We start from the raw sequence: 26,643 nt of genomic DNA on the forward strand, positions 1-26,643 counted from the left end.
CAGGATTGTTAGCAGTTCCCGGGTACCCAAGGCGGGACAGGAGCATTAGCTGAGTGTCTGGTAGGAGAGTTCCAGAGGGGATTATTTTAGAGGGTGGACACTGAGCTGGTAACCACTGGGATGGAAGCTTACATGAGTCACAGCAGGTTTCAGGATAGTCCACGTTACCATGAGAGCCAAGATAGGGCAGAGTCAACAAGGGAGCCCACTGGGTCCTTAAGGACCGAGAGAGAGTGGGCCATGAGTTATCCTGGCCACAGACATCAGCCACCAGTGCCAGCATGGGCCAAAGAACAGGCCCAGTCTCTCCTCAACAGTCGTCAATTCCGGAGGCAGCCCAGCCCAGCCCAGCAGCTCCATAGCAAAAACTAGCAGAGATAGAAAGCCCACAGGGTACATACAAGAGCCATTACTCCTCCACCACCAAGCATACATAATCACATCCCTCTCCCAGGCACCTAGATGCCATCTTTGTGGGAGAAGGGTAGAAATCCAAAAGACTGGGCATTCTATCTAAACCGAACTGTTTACCATTTAAATTAAATCCAACTATGCTTATTTAGATTAGACTGAAATATAATCCTCATCCCATTGTCCCACCCTCCTTCTTACCACTTGTCCAGGAGGGTGGGACTTACATAGACTTTTTAGATCATTTAACAGAAATAAAGAAATCCCCCGCCTTTGTTTTGCACGTTTGAGAGTGGTAAGAGTAAATTTGTGACGTTGCTACTCTTCTCCCTGCTCTTTAAACTCTGAACTGGGTTACTCCCCTGTAACCTCGCCCCCTTCATGCACACTCACAGACACACCCACAAGCTGATGTCTAAAACTAGCCTCAGGAACAGGCCAGGAAAGTTTTAGACTCTAGGTAAACAAGAGAAAAGCTTTCCAAAAAAAGACTCACTCCTGGTAGCTTTATTTTAAAAGTAGGAAAAATGCAACTACTTGCATAAACAGAATTTGAAAGTATCACTTTTTCCTGCTCTCTTTCTGGCTAATCAAGGGAGAAAATGTGGGCACCAAACAACCTGTCAATAAAAGTGTACTGTTTACTCACTTTGTAGAATAAGGCTATGCTTTGGGGCCTATTAGATAAAGTACTTTTTTTTTTTTTTTAACCTTTAGGGATAGAGGGAACAAGAGAAAGAACAACAGAAGTCCCTAAGTCTTGGAACATGCTGGAGGTCACCCACCGCCTTGGTCACTGGGGACCCTACTCAGGTCCACCAGTGTGAAGTCAGACAGCATCCTCAGGCTGTTTTTCAAGTTCCTTGACAAATCCGCAGGGTTTCTATGCCAGTAGTAAAGTTACTAGCTCAAAGCAGGCTGAGTGACCTCAGATGGCTCCTCTGGGACTGGAGGGGTATTTGAGCCACTGGAGAAAACGATGCTGTCACTACCAACTCAAAAGGTCACCTACCGATGTGCACCCCCCCCCCCCAACAAACACACTTGCACGTGTATGGTTGTCTACACTTCCCCCAGGGGCTGAGGTCAAGACAGGCATCCCACATGAGATGGATGAATAGTAGGTCTGTCCTGCCAGCTGTGTGCTCTCTCCCACCCAAAGAAAGCAGCAGAGACTCAGACAGGAAAGCCTGGAATAGCCCACGCAGTCTGTTACCGGCACCCGGTGAGTGTGAAGGCGCTTGAGAGCAGCAGAAGATGGAATCAGAAAGAGAAATCATCAACCTCCAGGTAAGTTCTCTCTGGGAGAGAGAAGAGTGGAGTTGGGGAGCAGAGGCAGAGTGCAGGGAAGAAAGGATTAATATTTTTAGTCACTTGATATTCTCCCTCAGCCTATTCTCTTTCTTACTGATCTCCCTTCTCCAAACGCTCCGTAGGCTTTATCTCTTTATTTTCTCTTTCTCTCTGTTGCCCTCTCTGCTTCTTCACTTGTTTTGAAATACGTGAGAAATAGATTGCTTAAGTCCTTCTTGGTCTCTGCTTCCTCTTATCAATCAAAGAGCTAATTAGATTCCTGTTACCAGAAGATGATTTCACATTCTGCGCAGTGCTTGACCCCAAACCCCAGGACAGTAGAGACTTATTTGAGAGTTGCTGGGCAGTTGTCTGGAGACAAGGAAAGATAGGAGTTTTGGGGTTAGGAAGAAAGGCAGCTGGCCATCCTTGCATTTTACAGGTTGGAAAAGACTGGATCCATTCCTCAACTCTCTCCTCAAAGCTCTCCTGTGTAGGATAGAGTTTCTCATTCGGACAGGAAAAGAAAAGGAAATCAGTATAATCTACTAGGAGGAGGCAGACACATGTGTGCCTCCCTATCTGGGGCAGGCTTGGAGGGCATCAGAGGTTCCAGTCCACCACTGGAGGGGAAGGGAATGGGATGTTCTGGTGAGAGGAGAGTCATGTTGCTGGAATGGGCGCTCCCTGACTCTGTCTATTGAGTGGAGCCGAGTCAGTGCTTCTGTACGGGTCACAGAGGTTGTATGATAAATTTTCATAGAGTCGGACAATTAAAGAGTGGAGAAGGACTTTTGAGACCAAGAATTTTTGATGACAAAATCTTCAGTAGGGCCCCAGCATACGCTTCAGACTAAAGAGGAGCTGCTGCGTGTGTGTTGGGGAGGGTGGTGGCAGACTGGAGAGCCTCTACCCTTGGCCCCTCCACCCCTGAGACACCACCAGGGAAGTTCAAGGATTACTCGGAGTACCGTGTCAAAATCATTGATCTAGTACAACTGCACACCAGTGTCACTCTCCTCAATTTTCATCCAGCCCCAAACATAGTCCCAGCTTAGGGCTTGCTGGTTCCTCTGCCTGAAATGCTCTTTCCTTTGGCTGGTTCCTCCTAGTTCATTCGGTTCTTGGCTCAAATGTTACTGCCTCAGGGAGACCTTCCCTCTCCCCTCTGTAGAGGAAACCTCCTCCCAATTTGTCTTTATCGTTTGTTTTATTTCTTCCATAGCACTGCTCACTCTCTGAAGTTATATTGTTTATTTACTGATTACTTATTTAATCTAATCCATCTCATTAGAACCTAAACTCCATTAGAGAAAGACCTCCTCTGCTTCATTCATTACCGGATCCCTAGTGCCCAGGGCAGTTCTTGGCACCCAGCAACTGGCATCCAGTTGCTCAGAAAATATTTGTTAAATGAATGAGTTAAGGACACCGTGAGTTAGAGGGCATCAATAATAGGCATAAGGTCCCTCAACCAGACTCGGACAGAGTCAAGGTTCCAACCCAGGTCTTCTGACCCTGGGGTGTTTTCTCTCTTTACTTCATCTAGTTCTTGCCTCCATTGGATCCTTAGTAGGAAGGAAGCAATATTGCTCATTTTCAGTCTCTGAAGAACAAGTTTCTCATGTGCTAATGGGTTAAACAATCCTGAGTTACAGGCTAAGGACCCTGCATTTGAAAGAAAGGTTCAGAAAGAAAGAGGTGGGTAGGACTTGGGAGGAGGAAATTACTGTCCAGGTCTTGACAAATGTCTATCTCTAGCAGGTAACTGAAGTGTTAGTGTACCCTTCACTTCTTCATTAGAGTCACTCTCTCTCTCCTAACATACCCTTTTATTCTGGTATCTTATTCACACCTTCTTTTGGTCATTTATTTATTTGATCGATCAGAAGGTTATCCACTAGTTTCCACAACTTCCCGTCCGGCTCTCTAGATCAAATGACGTCTTGGATCTTTTTTTGGAAACTAAGTCATTGTGGTTTTCCATGAAGAAGGCGAGCTTTGGTTAAGGACAGGTGGAGGGGTTTGTCCTCCAGTAGCATGCTTTTACCCTCTCCTCATGTGGCAGCTACCACATGAAATCCAGAGGAAAGACATATATAAAGACCCTAGAATATTATGGTATGAGTATTATGGTATGGGATGGTATGATATGAGTAATATTATATTAGTTCTTCCTTTTTTTTTCTGGATGGTTTCCAAAGAATGGTAAAGATCGATTGACTACAGCTAAGCCATTTCATCCATTCATTCAACTAATACTTACTGATCAATAACTATATATTTTACTCAATGCTTGCTAGGTATGGAAAAGTTATCTTAGTTCATGAGATCATTATACTGGGTTGAATTTCTACATGAGCTAAATTGATGTTGCTCTGTTTTATAGCCCCAAGACTAATTCTTAAACTTGCAAATGTGTTATTTACCCAGAAAGTACTGCTAGAAAGTATGTGAATGATTTACTGTTTTCCATTCTGAACACCTTAAAGCCCAATCCCAAATAATGATGGCACAGTACTTAAACCAGGGGAATGTTCTTTACCATATAAACATTGCTCTCCTCTTCATAATCATGATCTTTGAGACTTCATTTATGTTAAGCACGTAGAGTAACTCCTATTGATCACTACTCCATCACCAAAACAAACCAAACCAAACGAAGAACAAACATTTACTGAGCTTCAACACTGCACTAAGCACCAAATAAGCTATGGTACCTGACCTTAGAAAGCTTAGAATTAAGTGGAAGAAATATACACCATTAACTATAATATAAAGGAACTATTTAGTTAAAACAGTGTTTTTTAAAAAATGTGGTATAATTACCACCAATGGGTAGTAAAGGTACTACTAAGTTTTTATTGTAATCGCTATCTGTACAGTTTTAGTGTGTATCACAAAAAATGTAACTAATCCTTCAAACCTGTGATTTTAACATTTTTATTGGTTAGGATGAGGCTACAGTAAGCGGCACAGTGTGTTTTAACACCACATGTAACCTTGACATGGGCACATTCGCAATGTTTTAATAATTGTATCTGTCTCAACTGTTCAGAACTGTGGCTCGTTTGGATGATGTGAACCGTAGGTGTGTGTGTCTGTGCATATTGCTGCTTTCTTTTCACTAAAACACTGAAATCATGAACAAGGTACAAGTGAAGTTTGGGAAATTCCAGTCTAACAAATCATTAATTTAAGCCTCTATAATCAATGTTGTATCTGTTTCCCTAGGTCAAAAGCTAGGAGACTGGGATGGCTGGTAGTGGTACAATTGTAAAACGGGTGGTACAGCTGTTTTCACAGCGATGCACAGTACTCAAAGCAAGTTGCCTTTACCAGGTGAATGACTGGAACTGTGCCACTCTCTTTCTACAACCTGAGGCTGTAGCCTCCAAGCCTCTGTCTTTCTCCCTGCCCTTTGTGGAAGCTCCGCCAGGGAGCTAAGGTTGCTCTTCTTCCAGCCTCGAGACTTGTCTAGTTTCGATCTTTCCTCAGCTCCCAGAGTCAGGATGTGGGAAGGGTTGAGAAAGATCTCTTTCTTCCCCTTCAATCAGTGTTGCAAGCCCACCCCTAAGTAAGGAGTTCAAGCCCTCTCCTTGCTCCTTCCCAAGACGGAGCTCATCTTCTGCTTACAGAGTCCCCTAAACAGAGTCAGTCCTCTGCCCCCTTCTGTCCACCTGTGCGGGATGTTGAGGGAGATATGAAGATGGTCAAAGACGGTTTCCTAGTAGGGGAACTAAGACTCGTACATGCCAAATGCAAATTCAATGCAGAAAGGGTTAAGTACAGCAGGAGACAGGATGCAATGGGAGTGGAGGTAAAGATTACTTATGAATAGCAGACAGGCTTGTAGATAAAGTACTCTGAAAGTATTTTCAAATGGAAGTCTCAGAAAACAATTTGGTAGTATCTATCAAGAGACTTAAAAATGACCCAGTATGGGGTCGGCCTGGTGGTGCAGCAGTTAAGTTCACATGTTCCACTTTGGCGGCCCAGGGTTCACCAGTTCAGTTCCCAGGTGCAGACCTACGCACCACTTGTCAAGCCATGCTTGTATCAAGTAGAGGAAGATGGGTACGGATGTTAGCTCAGGGCCAGTCTTCCTTAGCAAAAAGAGGAGGATTGGTGGCAGATGTTAGCTCAAAGCTAATCTTCCTAAAAAAAAAAAAAAAAAAGACTGAGTAATCCCACTTCTAGAATCAGCCTAAGAAAATAATTAGACGTGTGTTCAGATATGCAAGGATGTTCACTGAAATATCATTTATAGCAAAAAATAGAGTGTCCAATAATGAAAGGATGGTTAAATAAATTTTGATACATCTCTGAATGGATATCATGGAATAATTTTTTTCAATGTTTAGGAAAAATATTTAAAGGAATACCAAAATGCTAATCATATAAATCAAAACAGTAGGATACAGAAGTGTGTAAACATTTTATCCCAAGTTCCTTTTAAAATCATATGGAATAAATATGTGCAGGAAAAGTATTTAGAAGAAATACACCAAAATGTTAATTCTGGTTATTTCTGGGTTATGCATGAATTTATTTTCTTCTTTTACTTTACTTTTGACTTTGCTTTTTATTTCCTTTACACATTTTCTACCAACCCATATATTATATTTAGAATAGGAAAAAACCCTGTAGTTTAAAAAAGAAAATTAGAGAAGCAGATGTGCCTGTATGCAAATAAGTGGATTTGTGAATATGAGCCATAGCAGATATATACACACAGATACACTTATTCCCTGTCTCTGATTACCGTGGAGAATAATCAGCTGACTAATCTTGTGTAAGTAGACACCTCATTTTAAGTGGTTGTCCCACTTTTTAAAAGTTTTACATAGTATCTCAACTCTTATTTTTCACTTCTGAGTATGCTCTATGAACAGACTTTAGAAATGTGAAATCCAGGGACAAACCTGTAGACCACTGAGTTACTGAATAGCCCCTTCGGGGGACAATATCCGACACAAGTAGGAGGGGGTGAGGTGGTCGCATCCCTGGTTTAGTTAGATCTTACACCTGGCAACTTCAGTAACATGTCCTACTACTACCTAAAGATAAATATAAAACTCACTTGTATTAAAGAGAGAGAGGAAGAGAGAGAGAGAGAGATGATAGCTAGCTAGACAGACAGATGACAGAAGGATTTGGGGAGGCAGTCACTGGGTGAACTGGGGATGAATAAATTAGAACAGGACTTCAGGAAGGACTTTTGAAGGATGACTAGGCCTCTGACCAGTGGAGGATATACCAGTGGTGAGAACAAAAGCTGGAGTTTGCAAATCACAGGGCATATTTGAGGAAGGACGAGGAGTCCAATTTGTCTAGACTCTAAGGTAAATGGAAGAAAAACAGTGTGAAATGCGATTATAAAGGTGGGTTGGGACCAGATCACAATGGACCTCGAAGGCCAAGTCACTCTCCTCGGGGACGAACTGACCAATGACTCTGGTGATTGGTGTTTTCTGAAGAAGCACCTGGGCTGTCAGGTGGAAGTCCTGGAAAGGGGTGGGAAAGGAGTAAAAAATGTGGCTGTGCCTCCCAAGACCTAACCCCCTCCCAGAATTGGACTTCTAAATGGGACCTGGAGGGGCCATTAGTCTAGCAGACCAAAGGTCTTGTTTTATAGAGGAGAAAACTGAGGTCAAGAGATGTGTGATGTTTAGTTGGGCCTTAGAAACCTGGCATATGATCTGCCCAAAGTCAGCCATGACACTGGACAGAGTATCCAAGGGACAACAGACAAACCATTCAGTAGGTACTGTACTTGTTGACTAATTCATATATTAAATTTGCCATGCACAGTAAAAGGGTCTTTCAAATACATGACGGAATGTAATCTTCCCAACCACTCAGTGGCCATTACTCCACCTTTAATGGAAGAGGAAATGAAGCTCAGAAAGGTCAAGTACAGGATCACAGAGGAGGAAAGTGGCAGGGCTAGGACTCAAACCTCGGTTTTCTTTGTATACTCTAACTCAGTGGTTTTCAAATATAGTCCCTGGAGCAGCAGTAGACTTTCACTTGGGAACTTGTTAGAAATGCAAATTCTTAGTCCCCACTCCAGACCTACTGAGTCAGAAACCCTGTGGACTGCATCTTAACCAATCCCTCAGTAATTCTGATGCACACTAAAGTTTCAGAAGCTTAGAGACACGGCTGATTGATTGGGGCGGGGGGCGGGGGGGGCATGGAGGCCCTAAGACTGGCCTCCTTTCTCCCAGGTAATCCTAGATACGCCAAAGGGTAGCACTTGCAGCAGACCTGGAGTAAGGCAGCCCACCCAGGATCAGGCAGGGATGTTGGCAAAGCAAGGGGCACAGGCTGGAGCAGATGCCAGGCAGGAGGAGCTGCCAGTCACTTTCTGAGAGCACAGAAGATGTAAGCCTCACGGGTGTACACTTCTCATCTCCATACAGTCACCACCACACTGTCTCTGCTACTACTTGCCTGCCACATACTTGTGGGGATTTACACCCGCTCTGATGAGAGAAGGTTTGGGATTCCTACTGCAGCCTGGGAAAGAGGTGTGTTGGACAGGCCTACTCCACCAGGGAGACTGAGCATGATGAAGGGCACCCAGCCCTGCCTCTCAGGGAAGGGAGAAAAGTACCTGCAGGCAAGAGTGGGACTTCCCCACAGCGCGCCTGGGCACAGACACCCGGGTAGGGGGTGCTTCTCTTCTATAGGGGTGGAGGAAAAAGAGCACAAGGGCATAGTATTCCCGAATAGTCTGCCCAGGACCTTGGGGATAGGAGCAAGGAGGGCAGGGGGCAGTGCTGAAACGTCAGCCAGGTGGGAGAGAGTTGCATCCTGCCATCTGGAGTGTCTCTGCAGAAGGGCTACCAGTGTCCTGAAACCAAGCTTTGGAGCCGGAAGCTGGCCCGTCTCCACGCCGAGAGAATGGAAAACCCCTCGGCCTCTCCAGAGGTGAACTCCCTGTTTCCACAACCCCCATCCAGGGAACCAGGGTTGTTTACCTCCACGGGTGAGGTCAGGCTTTGATCTTTGTTTTTGTGTGCTTGCCTTGTGCCCCTAGCACAGAGACCAGGGACCCATCATCTGCCTGGACACACATTTTCAGTCCTAATCTGTACACGGCCAGGCTGGTGTCATTCCTGCAGCCAGGACCTTTCTTCCTCAGCTGCAGTTTCCTAGAAGTGTGACCGCCCAGTGTTATGATTCAACCAGGGCTCAGGCCCTCGGGACAGCAGGGCGGGGTGGGGTTGGCAGTGTTGAACCCTTAATGCCACACCCTGTCTCTGTCTCTGTCTCTCTGGTTTTCACAGCAGTCTAGCTAATTTAATGCCATCCACATCCCTTGTTGTGAACTGCCTTCAAGAGGGTCGGGCTGGGGATGAGGAACAGAAATCTTGTGGAGCCCGTGATTCGTCCCGATTGCCACAACAGAATCTCTGTGAACCAGATCCTGGGCTGTTCCAGGCAACCGCGGGGAAGCCAGTGCCTTCCTGGCCCAGGGAGCCTCGAGGCTGCAGAGCTCTGTGCTTTCTGGCCCTCGAGGAGCAGTCAGCAGGACAGAGCCCGAAACCGTCTGTAAAAGCTGGAGTTTTCTCCTCTCCATGCAGGAGAGAAATGCATCCTGGCAGTTGTGGGGGTAGCTTGAAGAGGAGGTAGGGTGGGATGGAGGGGAGCAGAGGGTAGACAAGCTTTCTGCTCGATACAGTTTCCACAGGTGTTCCCAAACCCCAAGGGTTCAGCGTGCCTGTGCTGTCTCCACATGCTCTTCACAGTAGCAGCAGCCAGCAGGGGGCTGTCACCGTGAGACTGCGTGTGAGTGAGGGACACAGAGAGAGAAAGAGACGGAGAGGGACGGAGACAGAGACCAGGGCTGTTGTTCTGTTTTCCACTCTCCGTGTGATCTGCAGTATCTTTCCTCCTCCCATGAGAAGTCAGCCTCCTCCCCCACCATCCTGATGTGACCTACTTATCTACTCCCTTTAAAGGGAGGTACCCTGGAAGGCAGCCCAGGCCAGACAGGGTGCTTCTGTCTGAGTCTCAAAGAGACAAGTTCTTTAACAAGGGAAATCCAGGAGCTGTCAAATCGTGGGGCAAGGTAGGGGGGAGGTTAGGCAAAGTTGAGGAAGAAGGGAAATGGAGGTCGGAAGAGCCTGAGGAGCGTGTTCAGTGGCGTGCCACTGGCCATTACGACTGATTCGTGCCATGACTAAGGGAAGAGGGTTTGGCCCTGCCAGAGGGTGGTGCGAGCGGCAGCCGTTGGCGGCGGGGACCGTGCACAAACAGAAGCCAAAGCAAATCCCAGCTCTTGCAGGTTTCCCACTGTCTGCCCCTAGTTCACTGAGCTATCTGACCCCTGAGTCCCAGTTTCTTTCTCTGCTAAATGGGGATAATAATTTCCACCGCAGAGGCTGATGAAAACATGAAGTGATTTACCCCACCCTCAGTTCCCTCCTAAGGAAGACTCAGCTAGGTCTGAGAACAATGGCACAAATGCCATAACAGCTACCATCTATTTGTAAGTCCTGTTCTGGGGGAGGCGCTGTGTGTAGAGACTCTCTCACTTAATTCTGTGAAGAATGGATTATGCCCATTTTACCGACAAGGAACCTGAGGCTCAGAGAAGTTACATCACTTACGCAAAGTCACACAGCTCGCAGGGAGCACAGCTGAGGTTCGCACTCAGGCTAGATTCAAGGCGCGTGTGCTCTTAAACACCTCCCCTAGACTGTAATATCACTGGCCTTCTGAGAAAGGAGTTGCCAAAACTCTTGTCCCCAAATCTTAAGTAAGTTTAGAATGCTGAGTCAGATTGGGGCCGGTGGAATCAAAGAATAATTGGGTTGTATAATGCTATCATTTTATGCTAATCCTGGCTCTGAGGAGAGATTGTTCTGCCGCCTGGAAGAAGATCAACGCCAGTCTGGTCTCTAGCTGTGGGGCCTGCCCCTGGCCTCTCTCCAATCCGCTCTCCTTCTGTCAGTGGCCCCCAGCTGCCCTCAGGACTACATCGAAACCTGTCCTGGCCCTGGTCGGCCCGAGGCTTGGGGTCCCTACTCCGTTTTTTATCAAATGTATTAAAAATGTATTAAAACATACCCATATCACTCACTAAATATGAATTTTTTTCATGTAAAAATTTTGAAAAGATTTTAATTTTTGGAATGATTACTTTAAATGGTCAGTTTTCAAATGTTAAGTGCCAGTAAATTTTTTTCAGGTCTCAAATATTTGGGGCCTTTGTAAAGCTTGTGGCGCTAAGTCCTGTGCCTAACTGGTGAAACAGCCGCGAGGTGGCCCGTCCCTTGCTCCTGTGTGCTGGGCTTTAGGAAGTACAGTTTCCTTGGCCTAGAATTTTGTTTCTCCTTCTCAATGTACCCTGCTCACCCCATTCTCCCCTCCCTCATTGCCCTGCAGTTTATTTACTTTGACCTAAGATCATGTATGCTTAATCTCTTAGTTTCCTCGTATGTACAATTGGAATAATAGTGGTACCTACCTCACAGGGCTCTAAGAGGATGAAATAAGTTAATACCCCAAAGCCTGGCTACACGAAGTATGATTCACGGACCATCATCTGGGAGATAGTTAGAAATGCAGTATCTCGGGCTCCACCCCAGATGTCCTGAATCGGAATCTGCTACTTGGCAAGATGCCCAGGTGATTCGAAAGCACATTTAAGCTTGAGGAGCACGAACCGAAGTGCTTAGAACAATGCCTGTTAGATAATAGGCACTCAATAAATGATACCATTGTTATTATTATTGTCATGATTATTAAAGGCCAGGTTGTTACAGTTGTCTCCAGTGTCCTTTCTGCCTTACTTTTAACTTCCCAACTCTAGTTGGGTGGTTTCCCCGTGGAGTTCCTGGGGAACGCTGGCATCCTGGGAGCTGGACCTTGGCATTTCAGCTAAATGCTGCAGTTACAGTCAAGACGTGACCCCTGCACTCAGGAGCCTCCCTCCATCTGCAGAGGGAGATAGACAAGGAAGCAGGCGATTGCAATAGGTGGTGTGAGAAGGGCTACCAGATAAGGGATGTGGGGGCGCTGCAGGAGCCAGCTGCAGGCTGGTGGGGCCAAGGAAAGTGCTATTTAATCTCAGACCTGAAAGAGGACCTGGTAACTCAAGATTCCCGGAGAAGTAGCAGCATGGTCTCTCCTTAAATAGTAGGCCGACTGCTCCCACAGCTAAGAGGGCCTGCAGGCCTTTCACTTAGCTCCAGGGAGTGCTCGCCGCCCTGCTGTGTGCTGCCCAGGCAAACAGGGGGAGCCGTGGGGGTGGGAGTCTAGACGCTACTTGGCGTCCAGGTATGAAGCCCAGCCACTTACAAAAAACTCGGGCTTCGTTGTAAACCAGAACCTCAGGAGTTGTAAAATTCCTACTCTCTCCAAACCTTGGTTTCCTCATTGCCAGGACTGGAATATCGATACACCCGCTGCAGGGTTCCTGCGAGGATTCGTGAGGGGACGAGAGCCAGGTGCAGGCGGCGGCGGGGGCAGGCGGGCGCTGCTCCTCGGCTCCCTTTGTCTGCTTGTGAACTGGGCGGCAGCCGGGGCTTTAGGCCCGAGGGCTGGAGCTTCCGAACCCGCAGGCGCTTCTCCTGAGGACTGAAAAATGCCGCCCGCCCTTCCCTCCCCGCCGGGGCCTGCAGGCTGCGACGGGCCGCCGCCCTGCGGAGTCGCCGCCCGCAGAGGCCGGGACCGGCTGGGAGGGAGGGGCTCGGCCAGGCCCCGGGGCGAGTGGCGCTGCAGGGCGAAAAAGGCTCCCCGTGTTGCCGGAGCCCGGAGCCCGGAGCAGCCCGGGACCGATGCTCCGAAAGCTGCGAACGGCCCGGCGAACCTCGGGCAGCAGAGGCGGGGCGTCCCCGGGCAGGGACTTCGTGGACATGTGACAGCTTCTCGTAAGGAGGAGCCCGCGTCCTCTGAGGTGGCCCGCCGCTGCCCAAACCCTGGGGGAGGCCGGCGAGGCTGAGCGCAGAGGGCACACAGGGGGCGGCCCCGGCCTGGAGCTGTTGTTCCGCGCCGGCCCCTTCCCCCACCTCTCGCCCCCTCCCCCCTCCTCTCGCCCCCTCCCCCCTCCTCTCGCCCCTCCCCCCGCCCGAGGCCGGGGAAGCGTCTGCTTTTTCTAAGGCAGATCAGCCCCCTCCCCACCCAGCTCGCCCGCGCGCCCCGTGGACCGGCGGCCGGCTCCCGGCGGGAGGCGGGCAGGCAGCTCCCGCGTGGGTGGAGCCCACTCTGGGCTATTTCGGTTCCTTCTTCGCCCGGGAGTCCTTGGTTTCCTGCCGTTTCCCCTAGGCTTCCCTTATGTAATTAATAATAACAGCTACCACTGGCTGGGCGCTTACTTTATATCAAGCAGGCACCTTACGTGTATTTTTTTTCTGACTTTTCAGGGTAACTGTGTTGGTATCATTAACCCCAATTTACAGGTGAGAAAATGTTCAGAGCAGTTAATTTGCGGAATGTCACAGCTAGTAAGGGGTTCAACCGGGATTCACATCCCAGGCTGTCCACTTTTGCCCCCTGCCATGCCCTCTAGGGGGTGGCGGGGTGAAGGCCCATGCCAGCACCATGTTGGAGAATGGTGGTGCTCAGCTAAATTATAACCCTAAAGCCACGTTGTCGTCAAAGATATTTTTGGGGCCAGACTAGGAAATAAGCTAGCTCTATGGAAATATTAGAAAAGATTACCCCTAGAGCCTGTTTCTTTAGCACAGGGATCTAATCAAAGCTAGTGATCTGGAGTTCTTTCCGGACTCCCCATGAGAAGCATCCTGGCTTGGGCCACACTTCTCCTCCCACCCTCATGCCCCTTCTCCACCCCTTCACCCTGCCAAGAAAGAGCAAGGATTTGCATTTGTCCAAAGCCTCTCTCATTGGAACTCACCTGCCAATCAGGCGTAAACATCATTACTCCAGAGAAGGGAGAAGTGAGGCACCGGGAGTAATTCGTGCCATCGCTTTCCTGTCCTCAGGGTGCTTGAGAAGGATGACAGTCTCCCAGGTCCTGTCCTACTTGTCCCCACAGAAGAGACACATCCGTGTCCCCAGAACAACGCCTTCTGGACTGTTTGAAGAGTAAGTGGTAGCTTTGAAAAGCAGAGAGCATTAGACACATGGAAGATGGGGTTTGTTTTGATGAGACATCAGTAAGGCAATGACTGGTTTTTATTATTAAAAAATAGTACAAGCAAATCGTCAAACAATTCCACTTCATACACGTAATTACATAAGAGAAAAGCCTGAAAGTCACCTGGAGGACCCAAACCTTAAGATCCCTAGACACAGGTATGCAAACAATGTGTGAAGATCCTTATCCCCATCTTCAACCTACATCCCTCCATTCGTCTGGTACTGCAGTTGGGAGAAGTCTGCAGCCGCAGAGAGGGTGGGAGGGGAAAATTCTCCTTTTACATGTGAGTAAACACAATGCAAACAGGATATTGAAAGATAAAAAATACAGTTAAAGGGGAGGAGGAATGGAAGTTACCAGTCCCCTGGGATGAGTTAATGACTGTAGCTGAGCACCGATGGTCCTGGAGCCGTGGAGAGGGAGGGCTGAGCAGCCACAGTGCTGTTCCTCTGGGTGTTGTATTAGAAGAACTACATTTTTTTTCTCCGGCCAGAAGACCTGATATCTAGCCTTGTTTAAAGCTTCAGTCTCCACATTTGTAAAATAAGGACTTTGGATGTGATGGTTCCTAAGCTGCCCCCAAGTTGGGAAGCTGCCGGTTCTGCAGTGGCCAGATATTTTCATTAAGTGATGCTCAACTCCTCCATCTCAATAACGTGTCCATCATCTGACTAACTGCTCAGCTTTCCTGCTGTATGAGGTCATCGCTGCCAGTTCCAAGTGCGTTTGGCTGCCAGAGGACAAACATTCCATGTGTGAACTGAGGATATATATCGTTGTGACAATAAGTCTGGCAAATTTGAGGCATGCTGATTTAATCTGAAACAGCAGTAAACGTGGTGCAGTCTCCAGTGCGCCCCTGGGGACCTGGGCCTGGGCCTCCTAATTCTCTTTCAGGCAGCATCAATCTTACTGCCTCAGGGCTTGAGGAGCCAAGAATCAGAGTCCTAGAAACCTTAGGCCTGCCCACACTCTTCAAAAAGTTGTCGGCTCCACTCCCTCCCTTCGGTCAGGTGGGATGCCTTACACCTCTGTCATCAGCCTCGTCTGTTAAGCTGTGCTTCTGCTTGACATGATCCACAGCTGGGGCTAAAACTGTCCTCAGGGGGCACCTGCCGCGGAAGGCTCTGTGTGTTGCATGACTAAATACGGTCGCGGCAAATGTCATGATCTCTCAGGAACAGCCCGCACACAGTTTCCAGAAGGCATCAGCAGCTCCTTATAGGTACTGCAAACCTTCCAATCCATAGATGAAGCAGAGGTTAGGGTAGAGAACGGGATTTTGTTTTCAGCTAATTCTCATGCAGTGTCCTGAGTGCCCTCATTGCAGCATAAGAAAGATGTAGAAACACAGAGAAGGGAGGAAAGGGGTGGGGAAGGGGGTGCATTTATCGAACACCTTCAGCACAGTGGTTCGGAATACAGGCTCTGGAGGTAGACTGCTTGGGCTTGAATCCTGAGTCTTCTCCTTCCTTGCTGTGCTGTCTAACCTATGGCAAATTACTTAACCTCTCTGTGCTAAGTTTCTTATAGGACTATTAGGAGGGTGAAATTAATTAATTCATGTAAAGCACTAACAACGCTGCCTGCTCCATTTCTGTGCTGTACATGTGTGATGATTGTAGCGAGTCCTATGCTAACTGCCTTACACATGTTCTTTGTTTAATGTTAACAATTCCTTTTGAAAAGGAAAATACAGGAAATTACTGAGGTCTACTACCCTAGTCATAACAATGGCTGTGACTAGACATATATATGAGGAAGGAACTAAACAGACATATGGACAAAGCCCTTGTTTCTTCTAGTCCTTTCTACATAAAGGTTTTCATACTGTGGCTGATTGCTTTTTTTTTGACACAATAACGTGAATTGGAAATCTCTCTCTGTCAGAATGTGTGCATGTGCCTCATTGTTTTTAACTGCTGCGCAGTACTACATAATACGGATTGCCACTAGATTATTTACACGTGAGTAATGTTTACTGTGTACAGTACAGGATGTGGGAAGATGGATAGGTGGCAAAGCGGCATAGAGCATGGTTCCCCAAGAAGCTTGTAATTTTGGGGGCAAATTTGGGACTTAGACAAAATAATCAGAGACCAATATAAGAAAGTATGTAATAAAATATGCAATTAAATTTAAAACTGTCAATGCTAGTGATTTAATAGGAAACAAGAACATATTCTATATATCAGTGGATCGAAGGGCCTGCCTCCTGGAAGCCCTGGCTGGGATAGAGAGGAATTTACCCATTAGTGCTTCCAGCCCCATTGAAAAATTACTCAAGACAAGGAGGACAAGTCTACACCCGTTAACAAGCAGAGCCACACACGGGTGTCTCCACTGGAGGTGAATGCATGGCCTAGGCGTTCCTGCGACTCGCAGTGCCTGCGGGCAGCACCTTCCTCCTGAAGCAGGGCAGGGGATTCCTCCTGTCTGTCTGCTCACAGAGGCTCGTGTTCTTCTCCGTGAATCCCAAGCGGTGCGGATCCAAGGCACAGAGACGCTGTTCAAGGAGCCAGAATGAGAACAATCTTTTCTGAGGTCCTCAGTGCTTTCTCTGGCCCTGCTTCCTTGGGAAAAATTAATGATTGTGAGAGCACTTGCTCCATAGGGCCAAGCTGGGGGCTTTCTACGCTTAGGTCTTCCCAAGCTTTCGCCAAGGCTGTAGTTCTTTTACCCCACCCCTAAGCACTGATCACTACCTGAAGCCGGAACACCTGGCTGCCACAGAGACAGACCGTGTCAAAGCCCGCGCTTGACATTGCTCCTGCAAGGCCCTACCCAGCAGCGTGCTAATCACCTTGGTTGGAGTAAACCTTTTGACCCCCTCCTTGACTACTTATACCTCCATGTATGCCTTTCTCTCTGCACTGATGGGACAGCCAATAGTCAATTAATAGAAAAACATTTGCTGGGCGTTTCCTACGTATTTAGCTCTGTACAAAACACGGGGCTGGGGATTTTGGAGGAGGGAGGGTCATAACAAAAGTGAGGCATGGCCTTGCCCTTGGGAGCTTAAGACTTTGGGTACACACAAGAACTCAAAACAGTAGTTCCTGCAGTGGTCAGCGTAAGTGGCAGACAGGACGTGCTGCAGGAGAGCAGAAAAGCAACCCCGGAAAGGAAATGGAGGGCCCTGCAAAGGGTCACTGTTGACAAAAGCCTCTATTCTTACCTCCCAAAGAATCCATGTCAGCTCCCTCTGGCAACCTTGGGGAGTGAGTTCAGTAAGACAGGATGACCCAATGTGGCAAACTGATCAACATTTTGCTCACAGATTCACGGAAAGTCAGTGCTTCCCTGGGCATTTGGGAACCGAAATGACTATCCCATTTTTTCTTCCAACTTTTTGTTTTTCAGTACAGAAAAGTGGAAAGACTAGTATAATGACTCTCCTTAAACCCTTCACCTACATTCGTCAATTTTGCCATATTTATTGTCTCTCTTTCTATAGGTACACATTCCCCTCTGTTTGAAAGGAAGTTGCAGACCTCATCCCTAAATACTTCAGTGTATATCTTCTAAAAAAGGGGTTCTCCTACATAACCGCAGTATCATTATCACTCTGAAAAAATTTAACGGTGATAGACAGTTTATATTCACTTTTCCCAATTGTCCACCCAGCAATGCCCTCGATGGCTGTTTTCCTTTTCTGAAATTAGAATACAATCGAGGAATAGTCGTTGCATTGGGATGTCCCGGCTCTGAAGTCTTTTTTTAAACTGTCACAGCACCCCACTCCCTTTATCTGTCCTTTCATCTTCTTGACATTTTGGAACAGTGCAGGTCAGTCATTCTGGAGAATGACCCGCAATTTGGATTTGTCTGATTGTTTCCTCATGATTGGATTCTGGTTCTATTTCTTTTTATTTTTTAATTATTGTGGCAAAAATCTATACCACAAAATTTACCTTTTTAACCGTCTTAAGTGCACAATTCAGTGGCATTAAGTACATTTATAAGATTGCGCAACCATCACCACTGTTTCCAGACGTTTTCCTCATCCCAAACAGAAATTCCACACCCATTAAACAATAACTCCCCCCTCCACTCCCCCAGCTCCTGGCAACCATCATCCTACTTTCTGACTCTATGAATTTGCCTGTTCTAGGTACTTCATGTAGGTAGAATCATACAATATTTGTCCTTTTGTGACTAGCCTATTTCACTTAGCATAATGTTTTCAAGGTTCGTCCATGTTGAAGCATGAATCAGAAGTTTTTTTCTTTTTAAGGCTGAATAATTTTCCATTGTATGTATAGATGCATTTTGTTTACCCAGTCATCCACGGACGGACACTTGGGTCATCTCCAGCTTTTGGCTATTGTGAATATCTTGCTAGAAACACTGGTGTACAGGTATCTGTCGCCCTGTTTTCAACTCTTTTGGGTGTATATCTAGGAGTGGAATCACTAGATCATATGGTAACTCTATGTTTAACTTTTTGGGGGTTTGCCATACTGTTTTCCACAGCAGCTGCATCATTTTACATTCTCACCAGCTTCCAGTTCTCACAAGGCTCCCAATTTCTGCACGTCCTCACCAACACTTATTTTCTTTTTCTTTCTTTTTTTTTTGAGGAAGATTAGCCCTGAACTAATATCTGCTGCCAATCCTCCTCTTTTTGCTGAGGAAGACTGGCCCTGAGCTAACATCCGTGCCCATCTTCCTCTACTTTATATGCGGGACGCCTACCACAGCATGGCTTGACAAGCAGTGCCATGTTGGCACCTGGGATCTGAACTGGCAAACCCCAGGCTGCGGAAGTGGAACATGCGAACTTAACCACTGCGCCAGCGGGCTGGCCCCTTCTTTTTCTTTTTTTATAATAGTCATCCTAATGAGTGAGACGTGGTATCTCATTGATGAGGATTTTTAGGCTGCTTAATTTTAAAATGGCTTATGATGAGGATTTTTAGGCTGGTTAGTTTTAAAACTACAGATGAGATTCAGGCTCCAAGGAGTGGAATTTGTTTTGCCCCTTTGTTGGGAAATATTTACATTTCTAAGGGAAACCTCTATCTGTGAAGATGCCTCCCTCTCTGTGCCAGGAAGAAGGGGGAATGGTCTTATCTCTAGAAGCTCTTAATGGGGAAGGCAAGAACTTAAGTTGGTTGCTGTCTGGCAATCTCATGTAACTGGTTTAGGGTGGTGGCGTCTAACCTTTCTAACCTTTACTTAATCCGATTTGATTCTTGTCTAAAAGTCATGGGATCACCCAATGACCAGACCCCACCCGCACTGATACCATTTTAACTTTTTTTCATGTTCTTTCCTTTGTCTTGTAAAGAGATGAATCATATACCTATGCCTTATAAAATTAGCCCTAACCCTCAACTCGGGGCAGCAGCAGGAGCTCTGACTGCCCGTGGGTCCTGTCTCCACGCACCAGCTGTGCCTGCCCATGGGTCCTGTCCCCATGCCAGCGGGGGCAGCAGCAGAAGCTCTGCCTGCCCATGGGCTCTGTCCCCATGCCAGCGGGGGCAGCAGAAGCGGCGGCAGCAGAAGCTCTGACTGCCCATGGGTCCTGTCCCCATGCTATTCCACACTATTCTCTAAATAAAAGAGCACTACTGCCAGATCTTGAGAGTCTAAGAAATCTTTCGACTCCTCGGCTCACCGACCCCGCATCATCATTGTGGTTTTGATTTGCATTTTTGTAACAACTAATAATGTTTAGTATCTTTTCATGTGCTTATTGTCCATTTGTATATCTTTGTGGAGAAATGTCTGTATTCACTTATTCATTTTTGAATTGCGTTGTTTGCTTTTTTGTTGTTTTTCTTTAAGTTATGCCTTCCTTTTATAATCTGGATATTAACCTCTTATCAGATGTATGATTTGAAAATATTTTCTCCCATGCTGTGGGTTGTCTTTTCACTCCCTCGATAGCGTTGTTTGATGTACAAAAGTTCTTAATTTCGAGGAAGTCTAAATAACCTTTTTGTTGTTGATGTTGTCCGTGCTGTTGGTCTCATATCTTAGAATCATTGCCAAACCCAGCATCATGAAGATTTTCCCCTCTGTTTTCTTCTAAGAGCTTCATAGTTTTAACTTTTAAGTTTAGGTCTTTGATCCATTCTGAGTTAATTTTTTGTATATGGTATAGACTAAGGGTCCAATTTCATTCTTTTCATGTGGGAATATCCACTTCTTCCAGCGTCATTTGTTAAAAAGACTGCCCTTTCCCCATTGAGTGGTCTTGGCACCCTTGTCAAAAATCAATTATTTCTGGCTTATTATTTCTAGGCTCTCTATTCCATTGGTCTGTGTGCCTGCTCTGTTTTATTTTAAGAAGAATATGGTTTCTTCCAACCTCTTTCTCATACTTGTACCCACTCCCTTAAAGAGAAGGAGAATGAGGAGGAAAAGCCTTGAATGCAGAAGAATTTAATGTTCTGGTACCCTGGATTTGAATGCTAGAAAGAGTGCAGCATCCTGGAGGGGCCTAATTTTCAGAGAAGCATTCAAAGTGTCAGTGTTGAACAAGTGTTTTATTCTGTCTTGAACCCATCTCTTTGCTATCGTAGGCACAACCATTCTCTGCATTTTTTCCCCTGTGTTACCAAACTTAGAGTGCCCAAACATGCTTGCAAGTCATGTTTTGAAATCCCACATGAAACCATGTGTGTGTGTTTAGCCTTTAACTCATGGAAGAAGGAGGGCTGCAATTAACCCACGGTTATTCACTGAGCATAATTTATGTAGGACACTGTAACATAAAGTTCATATTTATGGGGCTTACAGTGTGATTGGGGAGGGAAAGTGTGTCCATGTATATACATGTATATGACTTGATAATTACTTAGAGATGGGAAAGATGAAAACTGAAAATAGTTGGCAAAGTCTCCAAAGGTGGGGTCTTTTGGGAATTGTTAAAGAGGAAGTGTAAATTCAGATTCAGGGTTGAAGGTGGAGAGTACTGGAGATTAAAACACAAAGGCAGGAATGAGTAAGCTGTCTGGGGACAGCCAGGCCAGCCTGACTGGATCAGAGGGTGTATGTGGGACAGCACCAGTGGATAGGTGGGGTGGGGCTAAATGACATAAGATTTTTAAATAACCAGGCAAAGGAATGCACACTTGATTTAGTAGACAGTATGACACCCTTAAAAGTTCTTAAATGACATGGTTCATTTTTTTTAATAGAGGAAGGAAGCACTGTTTGAGGTAGGTTGGTCCAGGAGTGGATGGGGATAGATTATTAGGGAAGAGGAGTTATTCAGTTCTCATATGACTTCCCTGGAAAGAAAAGGAGTTGATCTTTGCCGCAGCTCCAATACCAAACTGAGATGTATTTCACAGCCCTTCTTATTGAAAGGCACTGTTGGAAAACGTACTGGATCTCAGATCTTATGAGATCTTGCCCAAGTTCAACCCGGCCCACTAACCTTTTGTGTTAACAGCATAAACTTTCCGCTCTTGGTTCTGGTTTGGTTTGGCACTATCCCCACATTGCCTCACGTTGGTGCCATGTTTCCAAAGCTTGCAAGCTACAGGCAGGGCTGTAATTTTAGTTTCCTTGTTTTTACAAAAGGTCAAGTTTTCTAAAGCTATTAGTGGGTCAACTGGAATTTGTCTCTGTTGAGAAGGTGCATGGAAACTGGGAGACCTTGCAGCTGACATTTAGAGCCTTCTCCCTGCTTCTCTCCGCTCCTCCCACCTCCCTGCCCTCGATACTAAGCCTCATCAGGACCTAGTACTTTTTCTTCATTCAGTGCTTTCCCACAACAGCTGAAAATTACCTGTGACGCACACAAGTGGTTCAAGTTGCTCAGTCCCACACAGGAATGTTGAGCCTTGCCAGTGGACATTTTGGGGGTCACAGGAAAAGAGAAGGCAAGCAGGAAGGGTCCTGTGGGCTAGACTCAGGAGAGATGCAAGAGAACCTCGTGAACATTCCAGAGCTCAGTGCAGGACAACAGCATGTGAGGAGCCATTAGGCTGCTTTCCCCTGTGGTCAGAGGCTGGCTGCATTTTCGCCCTCCCTTCCCTGCCTGAACACTCCTGGCACTGGAATTTCTGAGGGCCACCGTGTTTGGTCTTCAACCAGGACAAACAAAGAAAAGTGATTTGCTTTCCTGTCTGCTTTTGCTGAATGGGATCTCTGAGTCTATTTACTGCTCATGCCCTAGATACCTGAGGGTTAGTTCGGACTTCAAACCCTGAGCATACAGGACTCCCAGCTTTCCTGTATCTTTTTCCATGTCCTGAGCCTGATTGCAGACTTCCTCCTCCCCACCCCCCACACCGTCCCTTCAATCTACAGGTAATTCTGTGGCCAATTCCTGACTAATACTCCACCCCCAAATTGCTATTTCAGCTGAATTCGCCCAAGCTTGATCATCTTTACCAAATATTTTGGACTTCCTCACAGTCTAGTTATCTTCTCATCCGCATGCCTTTCTGGTATAATTTTGAAATGGTGAAGAATCTCCTCTGATTTTAAAGGGCATGCAGTAAACTCAGCCCCCTAAGGGGTGTGGCAGAAATCCGGAATTCTACCCAATTCGTGCCTAAGCCCAGCCTTCCAGGAGTTTCAACTAAAATTTCCTAGAAACCTTTGTGCTTCGGTGCTTTTTTCACCTTCTTTTTCCCCTAACTGAAAATGGGTGAGGAGCAAGAGACGGGCCAGTGAATCAGAATGATTAAAAAACACCACGCACACACGGCACAGAGGGGCTTTGCGCTTCCCCTTTCCGATCCCGGGGATCAGGAGGCAGAGGCAATTCGCAGGTGAGTAAATTCGCAGATGCCCGTGCATGCTCCCCAAAGGTCACCAGAGACTGTCCAGCGGGGGCGTGGAGGCCAGTCTTCCGTTCTGGTTTTCTTTTAGAACTCTCGTCCCGAGAGCATCCTGTTCTGTTATACACATACCCATGCCGTCTCTAAATTGCTAGGTTGAGTACAACGATAGTCAAGTGCCTGACGGTCGGTTAGAAATAGAAAATGAGCTGGCAAGACCCTGGCCCCAAGCCTGTGGCAGGGGCTGTTCCGCCTCAGAAGCTCTTCTGCACTTTGCTTCTCCTCCGTCCCCTCCAGAGCCCGACACCTTAACCTCTTCCTCGCTCCACAGTTGAAGGCATTTTAAAATGTCTTCAAGTGCACTCCTGATCCTTGCGCCTAGGCAAGAAGCGGCTCTTTCTCCTCCAGCACATCAGGGACAAAGCTGGTTCCTTCCTTCTCCCTCACTCACTTGGGTCGGTGGCTAGGCCTGTGCTGCGCTGCCGGCGGGGAGGGGTGCAACGCCGAGCCGGGCCTCTCGGAAGGGAGCCTGCCCCCGAGGGTGCCCATACCCAGCCTTTGGGGAGGGAACTGCATGGGGGCCCGAGGGCTGGCCTCCTTGGGGATTTGCACTTTGCAGGCTATATTTAGAAGCAGCTTTCCTGCTTATAGAAAGCAGTGGCCCACGCTGGCTACAGTTATGACTGGAGAGTCACTTTCTTTCAAAAACTCTTATTTTCAGGTGTTTACCATTTTCTTTAAAATGGAAAAAACAATGTTGCCTTACAGGCAAGTGGCTCCCCGTGCACTCTGTCTCCTGAGAGCGGTTTGGCGCCATTTCCCTTCGCGGTCTCGCGGTCAGCTGAGGACAGGAACTGAAGGAGGGCTTGCTGGACGGCAGGCCTGAAAAGTTTTGTTTTCATCACCACGATGGTCAGTGAAGTTGAGTAGGTTCATTGCTTGGAAGGACCTAGAAGACAGGATTCCTGCGTTGTGTTCCTACTTTCTCCCACATCAGACCTCTGCCACCTCCATCCAGGTGGCATAGAATCACGGCCAATGGAGCCAGACTGCCTGGGTTCAGCTGCCACATTACTAGTTGCGCGACCTGTTTACTAGTTGTGTGAACTTGGGCAAGTTCCTTCATAACCTATTTATATGTTTATATCTTATAGGTTAAGTACCTACCTCATAGGATTAGTGTGAGGATTAAATGAGTTAATAGATGCAAAGCGTGTAGAATAGGGACTGGCACATGTTATATAAGCATCACTGTTATTTTTTTTTTTCTGTTGTCTGTAAAATGAGGAAACGTTATGAACTGTTATGGTGGTCATTCTGCAGTAGGGACAGGACGAGTGCCCGTTGTGTGCCAGCACTCACTGTAAGTGACATTATGAGGAGGTGCAGAAGAAAGGAAAGACCTGTCTCCTGCCCTCTGGGAGGGGAAGAGACACTCTCCGAGATTCTCAGAGAATATGCAAAAACGGCAAAAATCTGCGCCCTGCTCTCCCTGGTGGAGGGTGTCATGACACAGAGGCCTGTCAGAGGCTCGAGCACCCATGGCTGCTTCTCCATCCAGAGCAGTCTACCCGCTCAGCCTGGGGACCGAAGAAAGCAAGGAGGGGTCAGGCAGGCCTCTGACTCGCTCAGCCTTGGTCTTTGGACCGTAGCCCCCTGCCTTCGTGATTGGCCTGCCCCTGTGGCCAGGCCTCACCCCCGAGGCCTCCTGTCTGGCATGGAGTGTGAAAGAGGAGCTGGGAGGATAGACAGTACTTGGCTTTGCGAACTGGAATTTTGGCAAAGGTCTCCCAAGCAGCCGATGGGCTCCTGTCACTGGACCCAAAATCTGCCCCAGGGAATTCTGGCTCTGCCCCTGGGCCTGGCCCCACACTCAGAGCCCAGGCTCTGGGCACACTGGTGCCATCCTTAGTGTGCATGTGGAGTGCCATGGCCATGCCCCTCAAGTCTGCACCTGCCTCTCTTGAACCCTCCAGTCCGTTCTAGGCTTTTATAATCGGAGTCCTTCCTCTGCTTTGGTCGTTCAAATCCTACCCAAGTCTGTCAAGGTCCATTTCAATCTCACCTCCTCCATGAAGCCTTCTTGACTGCCCAGCTCATACCACCAGTCTCACTGTCCTAAGTTTCATAGTTACCTAATCCATTCATTTGGAAATTAGAAATGTACTTAATTATATTCCCACCAAATATTTGAACACCTGATTGATTGCAAGGCACTGGAGGTGGGTGTTGGGGAATCTATAAAAATAAAGGACAGGATCTTCTATCAAGAAGCTTAAACTCTAAGGGGATGGCCTGGAAAATACTCTATTGCCACATGTTGCTTTTCAGGTCTAATGTTATTATTTAACTCAATAATAATAATCATAATAATAACAAACAATTTGGGGGTATTTGTTATGTGCCAGTATTGTCCTAAGAACTTTACACAAAGAACTATTTGACCCTTAATAGGACTCTGATAAGATAAATGCTGCTATGACTCCTACTTTACAGATAAGGAAACCAAGACACAGAGAGGTTTAATAGTTGCCCAGTGTCAGCTAGTGAGAAAGTCAGGATTTGAACCAGGCGGCCCGACTGCATTGTTTATACTCTTCAGCACTGCGCCATATTTTCCCCACATTTCACCTTTTCTGTTCACCTGGAGTGAGACTCCTTGAAGGCAGGCACCTTGTTTCATGCTTCCTCACTGCCCCGGAAGCACTTAGCACATTTGTAGATAGGAGGCAGACGTGGCGTGGCGGGTAAGTACTCAGTTAGGATTCAGGGAGCCTTGGTTAACAGGCCCTGCAAGAAAGAGGAGAAGGGATTGTTCAAGCTTTCTGAGTTCCAGGGCAATAGAGCTGGCAAAAGAGGCAGTTGTCTAGTGCCCAAATACCGCTCTGTGCTAACTCTTAGCTCACACTGCCTCCCTGCTAGACCAGTCCTCTCTCCAGGCCTAGACCAACGTTGCCATGGAGGCATCCAGCTAGCTAGTAGGAGGGCTTTATATGAATCGCTCTTCACACCTGGACATAGGTGCGTTAGGAGCAGGCCCAGAAGCCTTGGTGACTTCAGGTTATTGCTTACCAAAACAGTTGCCTGGAACTGGGAATGTCCTGTCTTGAGGACACTCATCCCATTCCCAAAGCTGCCAGCCTCCAGTCTCCCTCAGGATTTCCCACCGTATCTACCAAGTTAGAGTGATCGCATGTCTGAGAACAGAGAGCACTTTAAGCAAGAAAATATCTGTCCCCATTCAAGAGGACAGATTGTCCGCAGTTTAATGAAAATCTTACTCACATTCTAGTTACTCTCCTATCATGTTCTCTATTCCTTTCATATTCATGGATTGCCTCCTTACTATAAGAAGTTGTGTAAGCACTGAGGGCACACACACAAAAATGTGTTTCCAGCCCTGCAGCAGTGTACAATCTAATAAAGGGGATGATCCTAGCTCTGTATACACTTATATACAGATGTGAGTCATATGATAATGATTATCATATCAACCATTTATTAATTGCTTACCCTTTGCATCTGTGCTTATAAATATCTCAATAGACTTTATCACATTTAATTTTTATAACAAATCTGGATATGGTTATCCCCATTTTACATATGATGGATAAAGCTCTGAGGTTGGTTTGTAGCAGAGCTGTAAGTCAAGCCTAGCTTTGTTGGACTTGAGTCTGCCCCTATCACCTGCACTGCACTGCTCCCCTTGAGAGGTCCAGGTGGTGAGCACCAATGAAAACAGAGATCAAGGTCACTTTGGGCTTAGTTGACCAGAAGTAGCTTTGTGAAAAAACCTCCTGTAGGAGTCTCCTCCTCTAAATGACCCTTCCCACTGCCACTACCCAATCCTTTTTTTTTTTTTTTTTTTTTTTTGCTTGAGGAAGATTAGCCCTGAGCTAAGATCTGTGCCAATCTTCCTCCACTTTTTTATATATAGGTCACTGCCACAGCATGGCTGATGAGTGGTGTAGGTCTGCGCCCAGGATCTGAACCCACCAATCTGGGCTACTGAAGAAGAGCACACCGAACTTAACCACTATGCCATGGGACTGGCCCCTCCTTTTTTTCTTT

The 26,643-nt window shown here is 46.9% G+C and overlaps 1 protein-coding gene across 2 annotated transcripts in view; it reads left to right on the forward strand.

Moving 5' to 3' along the window:
* Positions 1–1,493: 1,493 nt before the first annotated feature.
* NINJ2 (ninjurin 2) overlaps positions 1,494–26,643 on the forward strand; it is a 72,380-nt gene continuing 47,230 nt past the window's right edge. The window contains exon 1 of one of the 2 annotated variants that reach the window (XM_014740537.3): positions 1,494–1,701. In XM_014740537.3, the coding sequence (XP_014596023.1) occupies positions 1,669–1,701 (33 nt within the window). In that variant the 5' untranslated portion in view covers positions 1,494–1,668. Of the gene's footprint in view, positions 1,702–21,970; positions 22,564–26,643 lie in introns of those variants that run through there. The other variant, XM_070270843.1, reaches the window with a different exon arrangement.

This window comes from Equus caballus, chromosome 6, assembly GCF_041296265.1.
Source record: "Equus caballus isolate H_3958 breed thoroughbred chromosome 6, TB-T2T, whole genome shotgun sequence".
Lineage (NCBI taxonomy): Eukaryota > Metazoa > Chordata > Mammalia > Perissodactyla > Equidae > Equus > Equus caballus.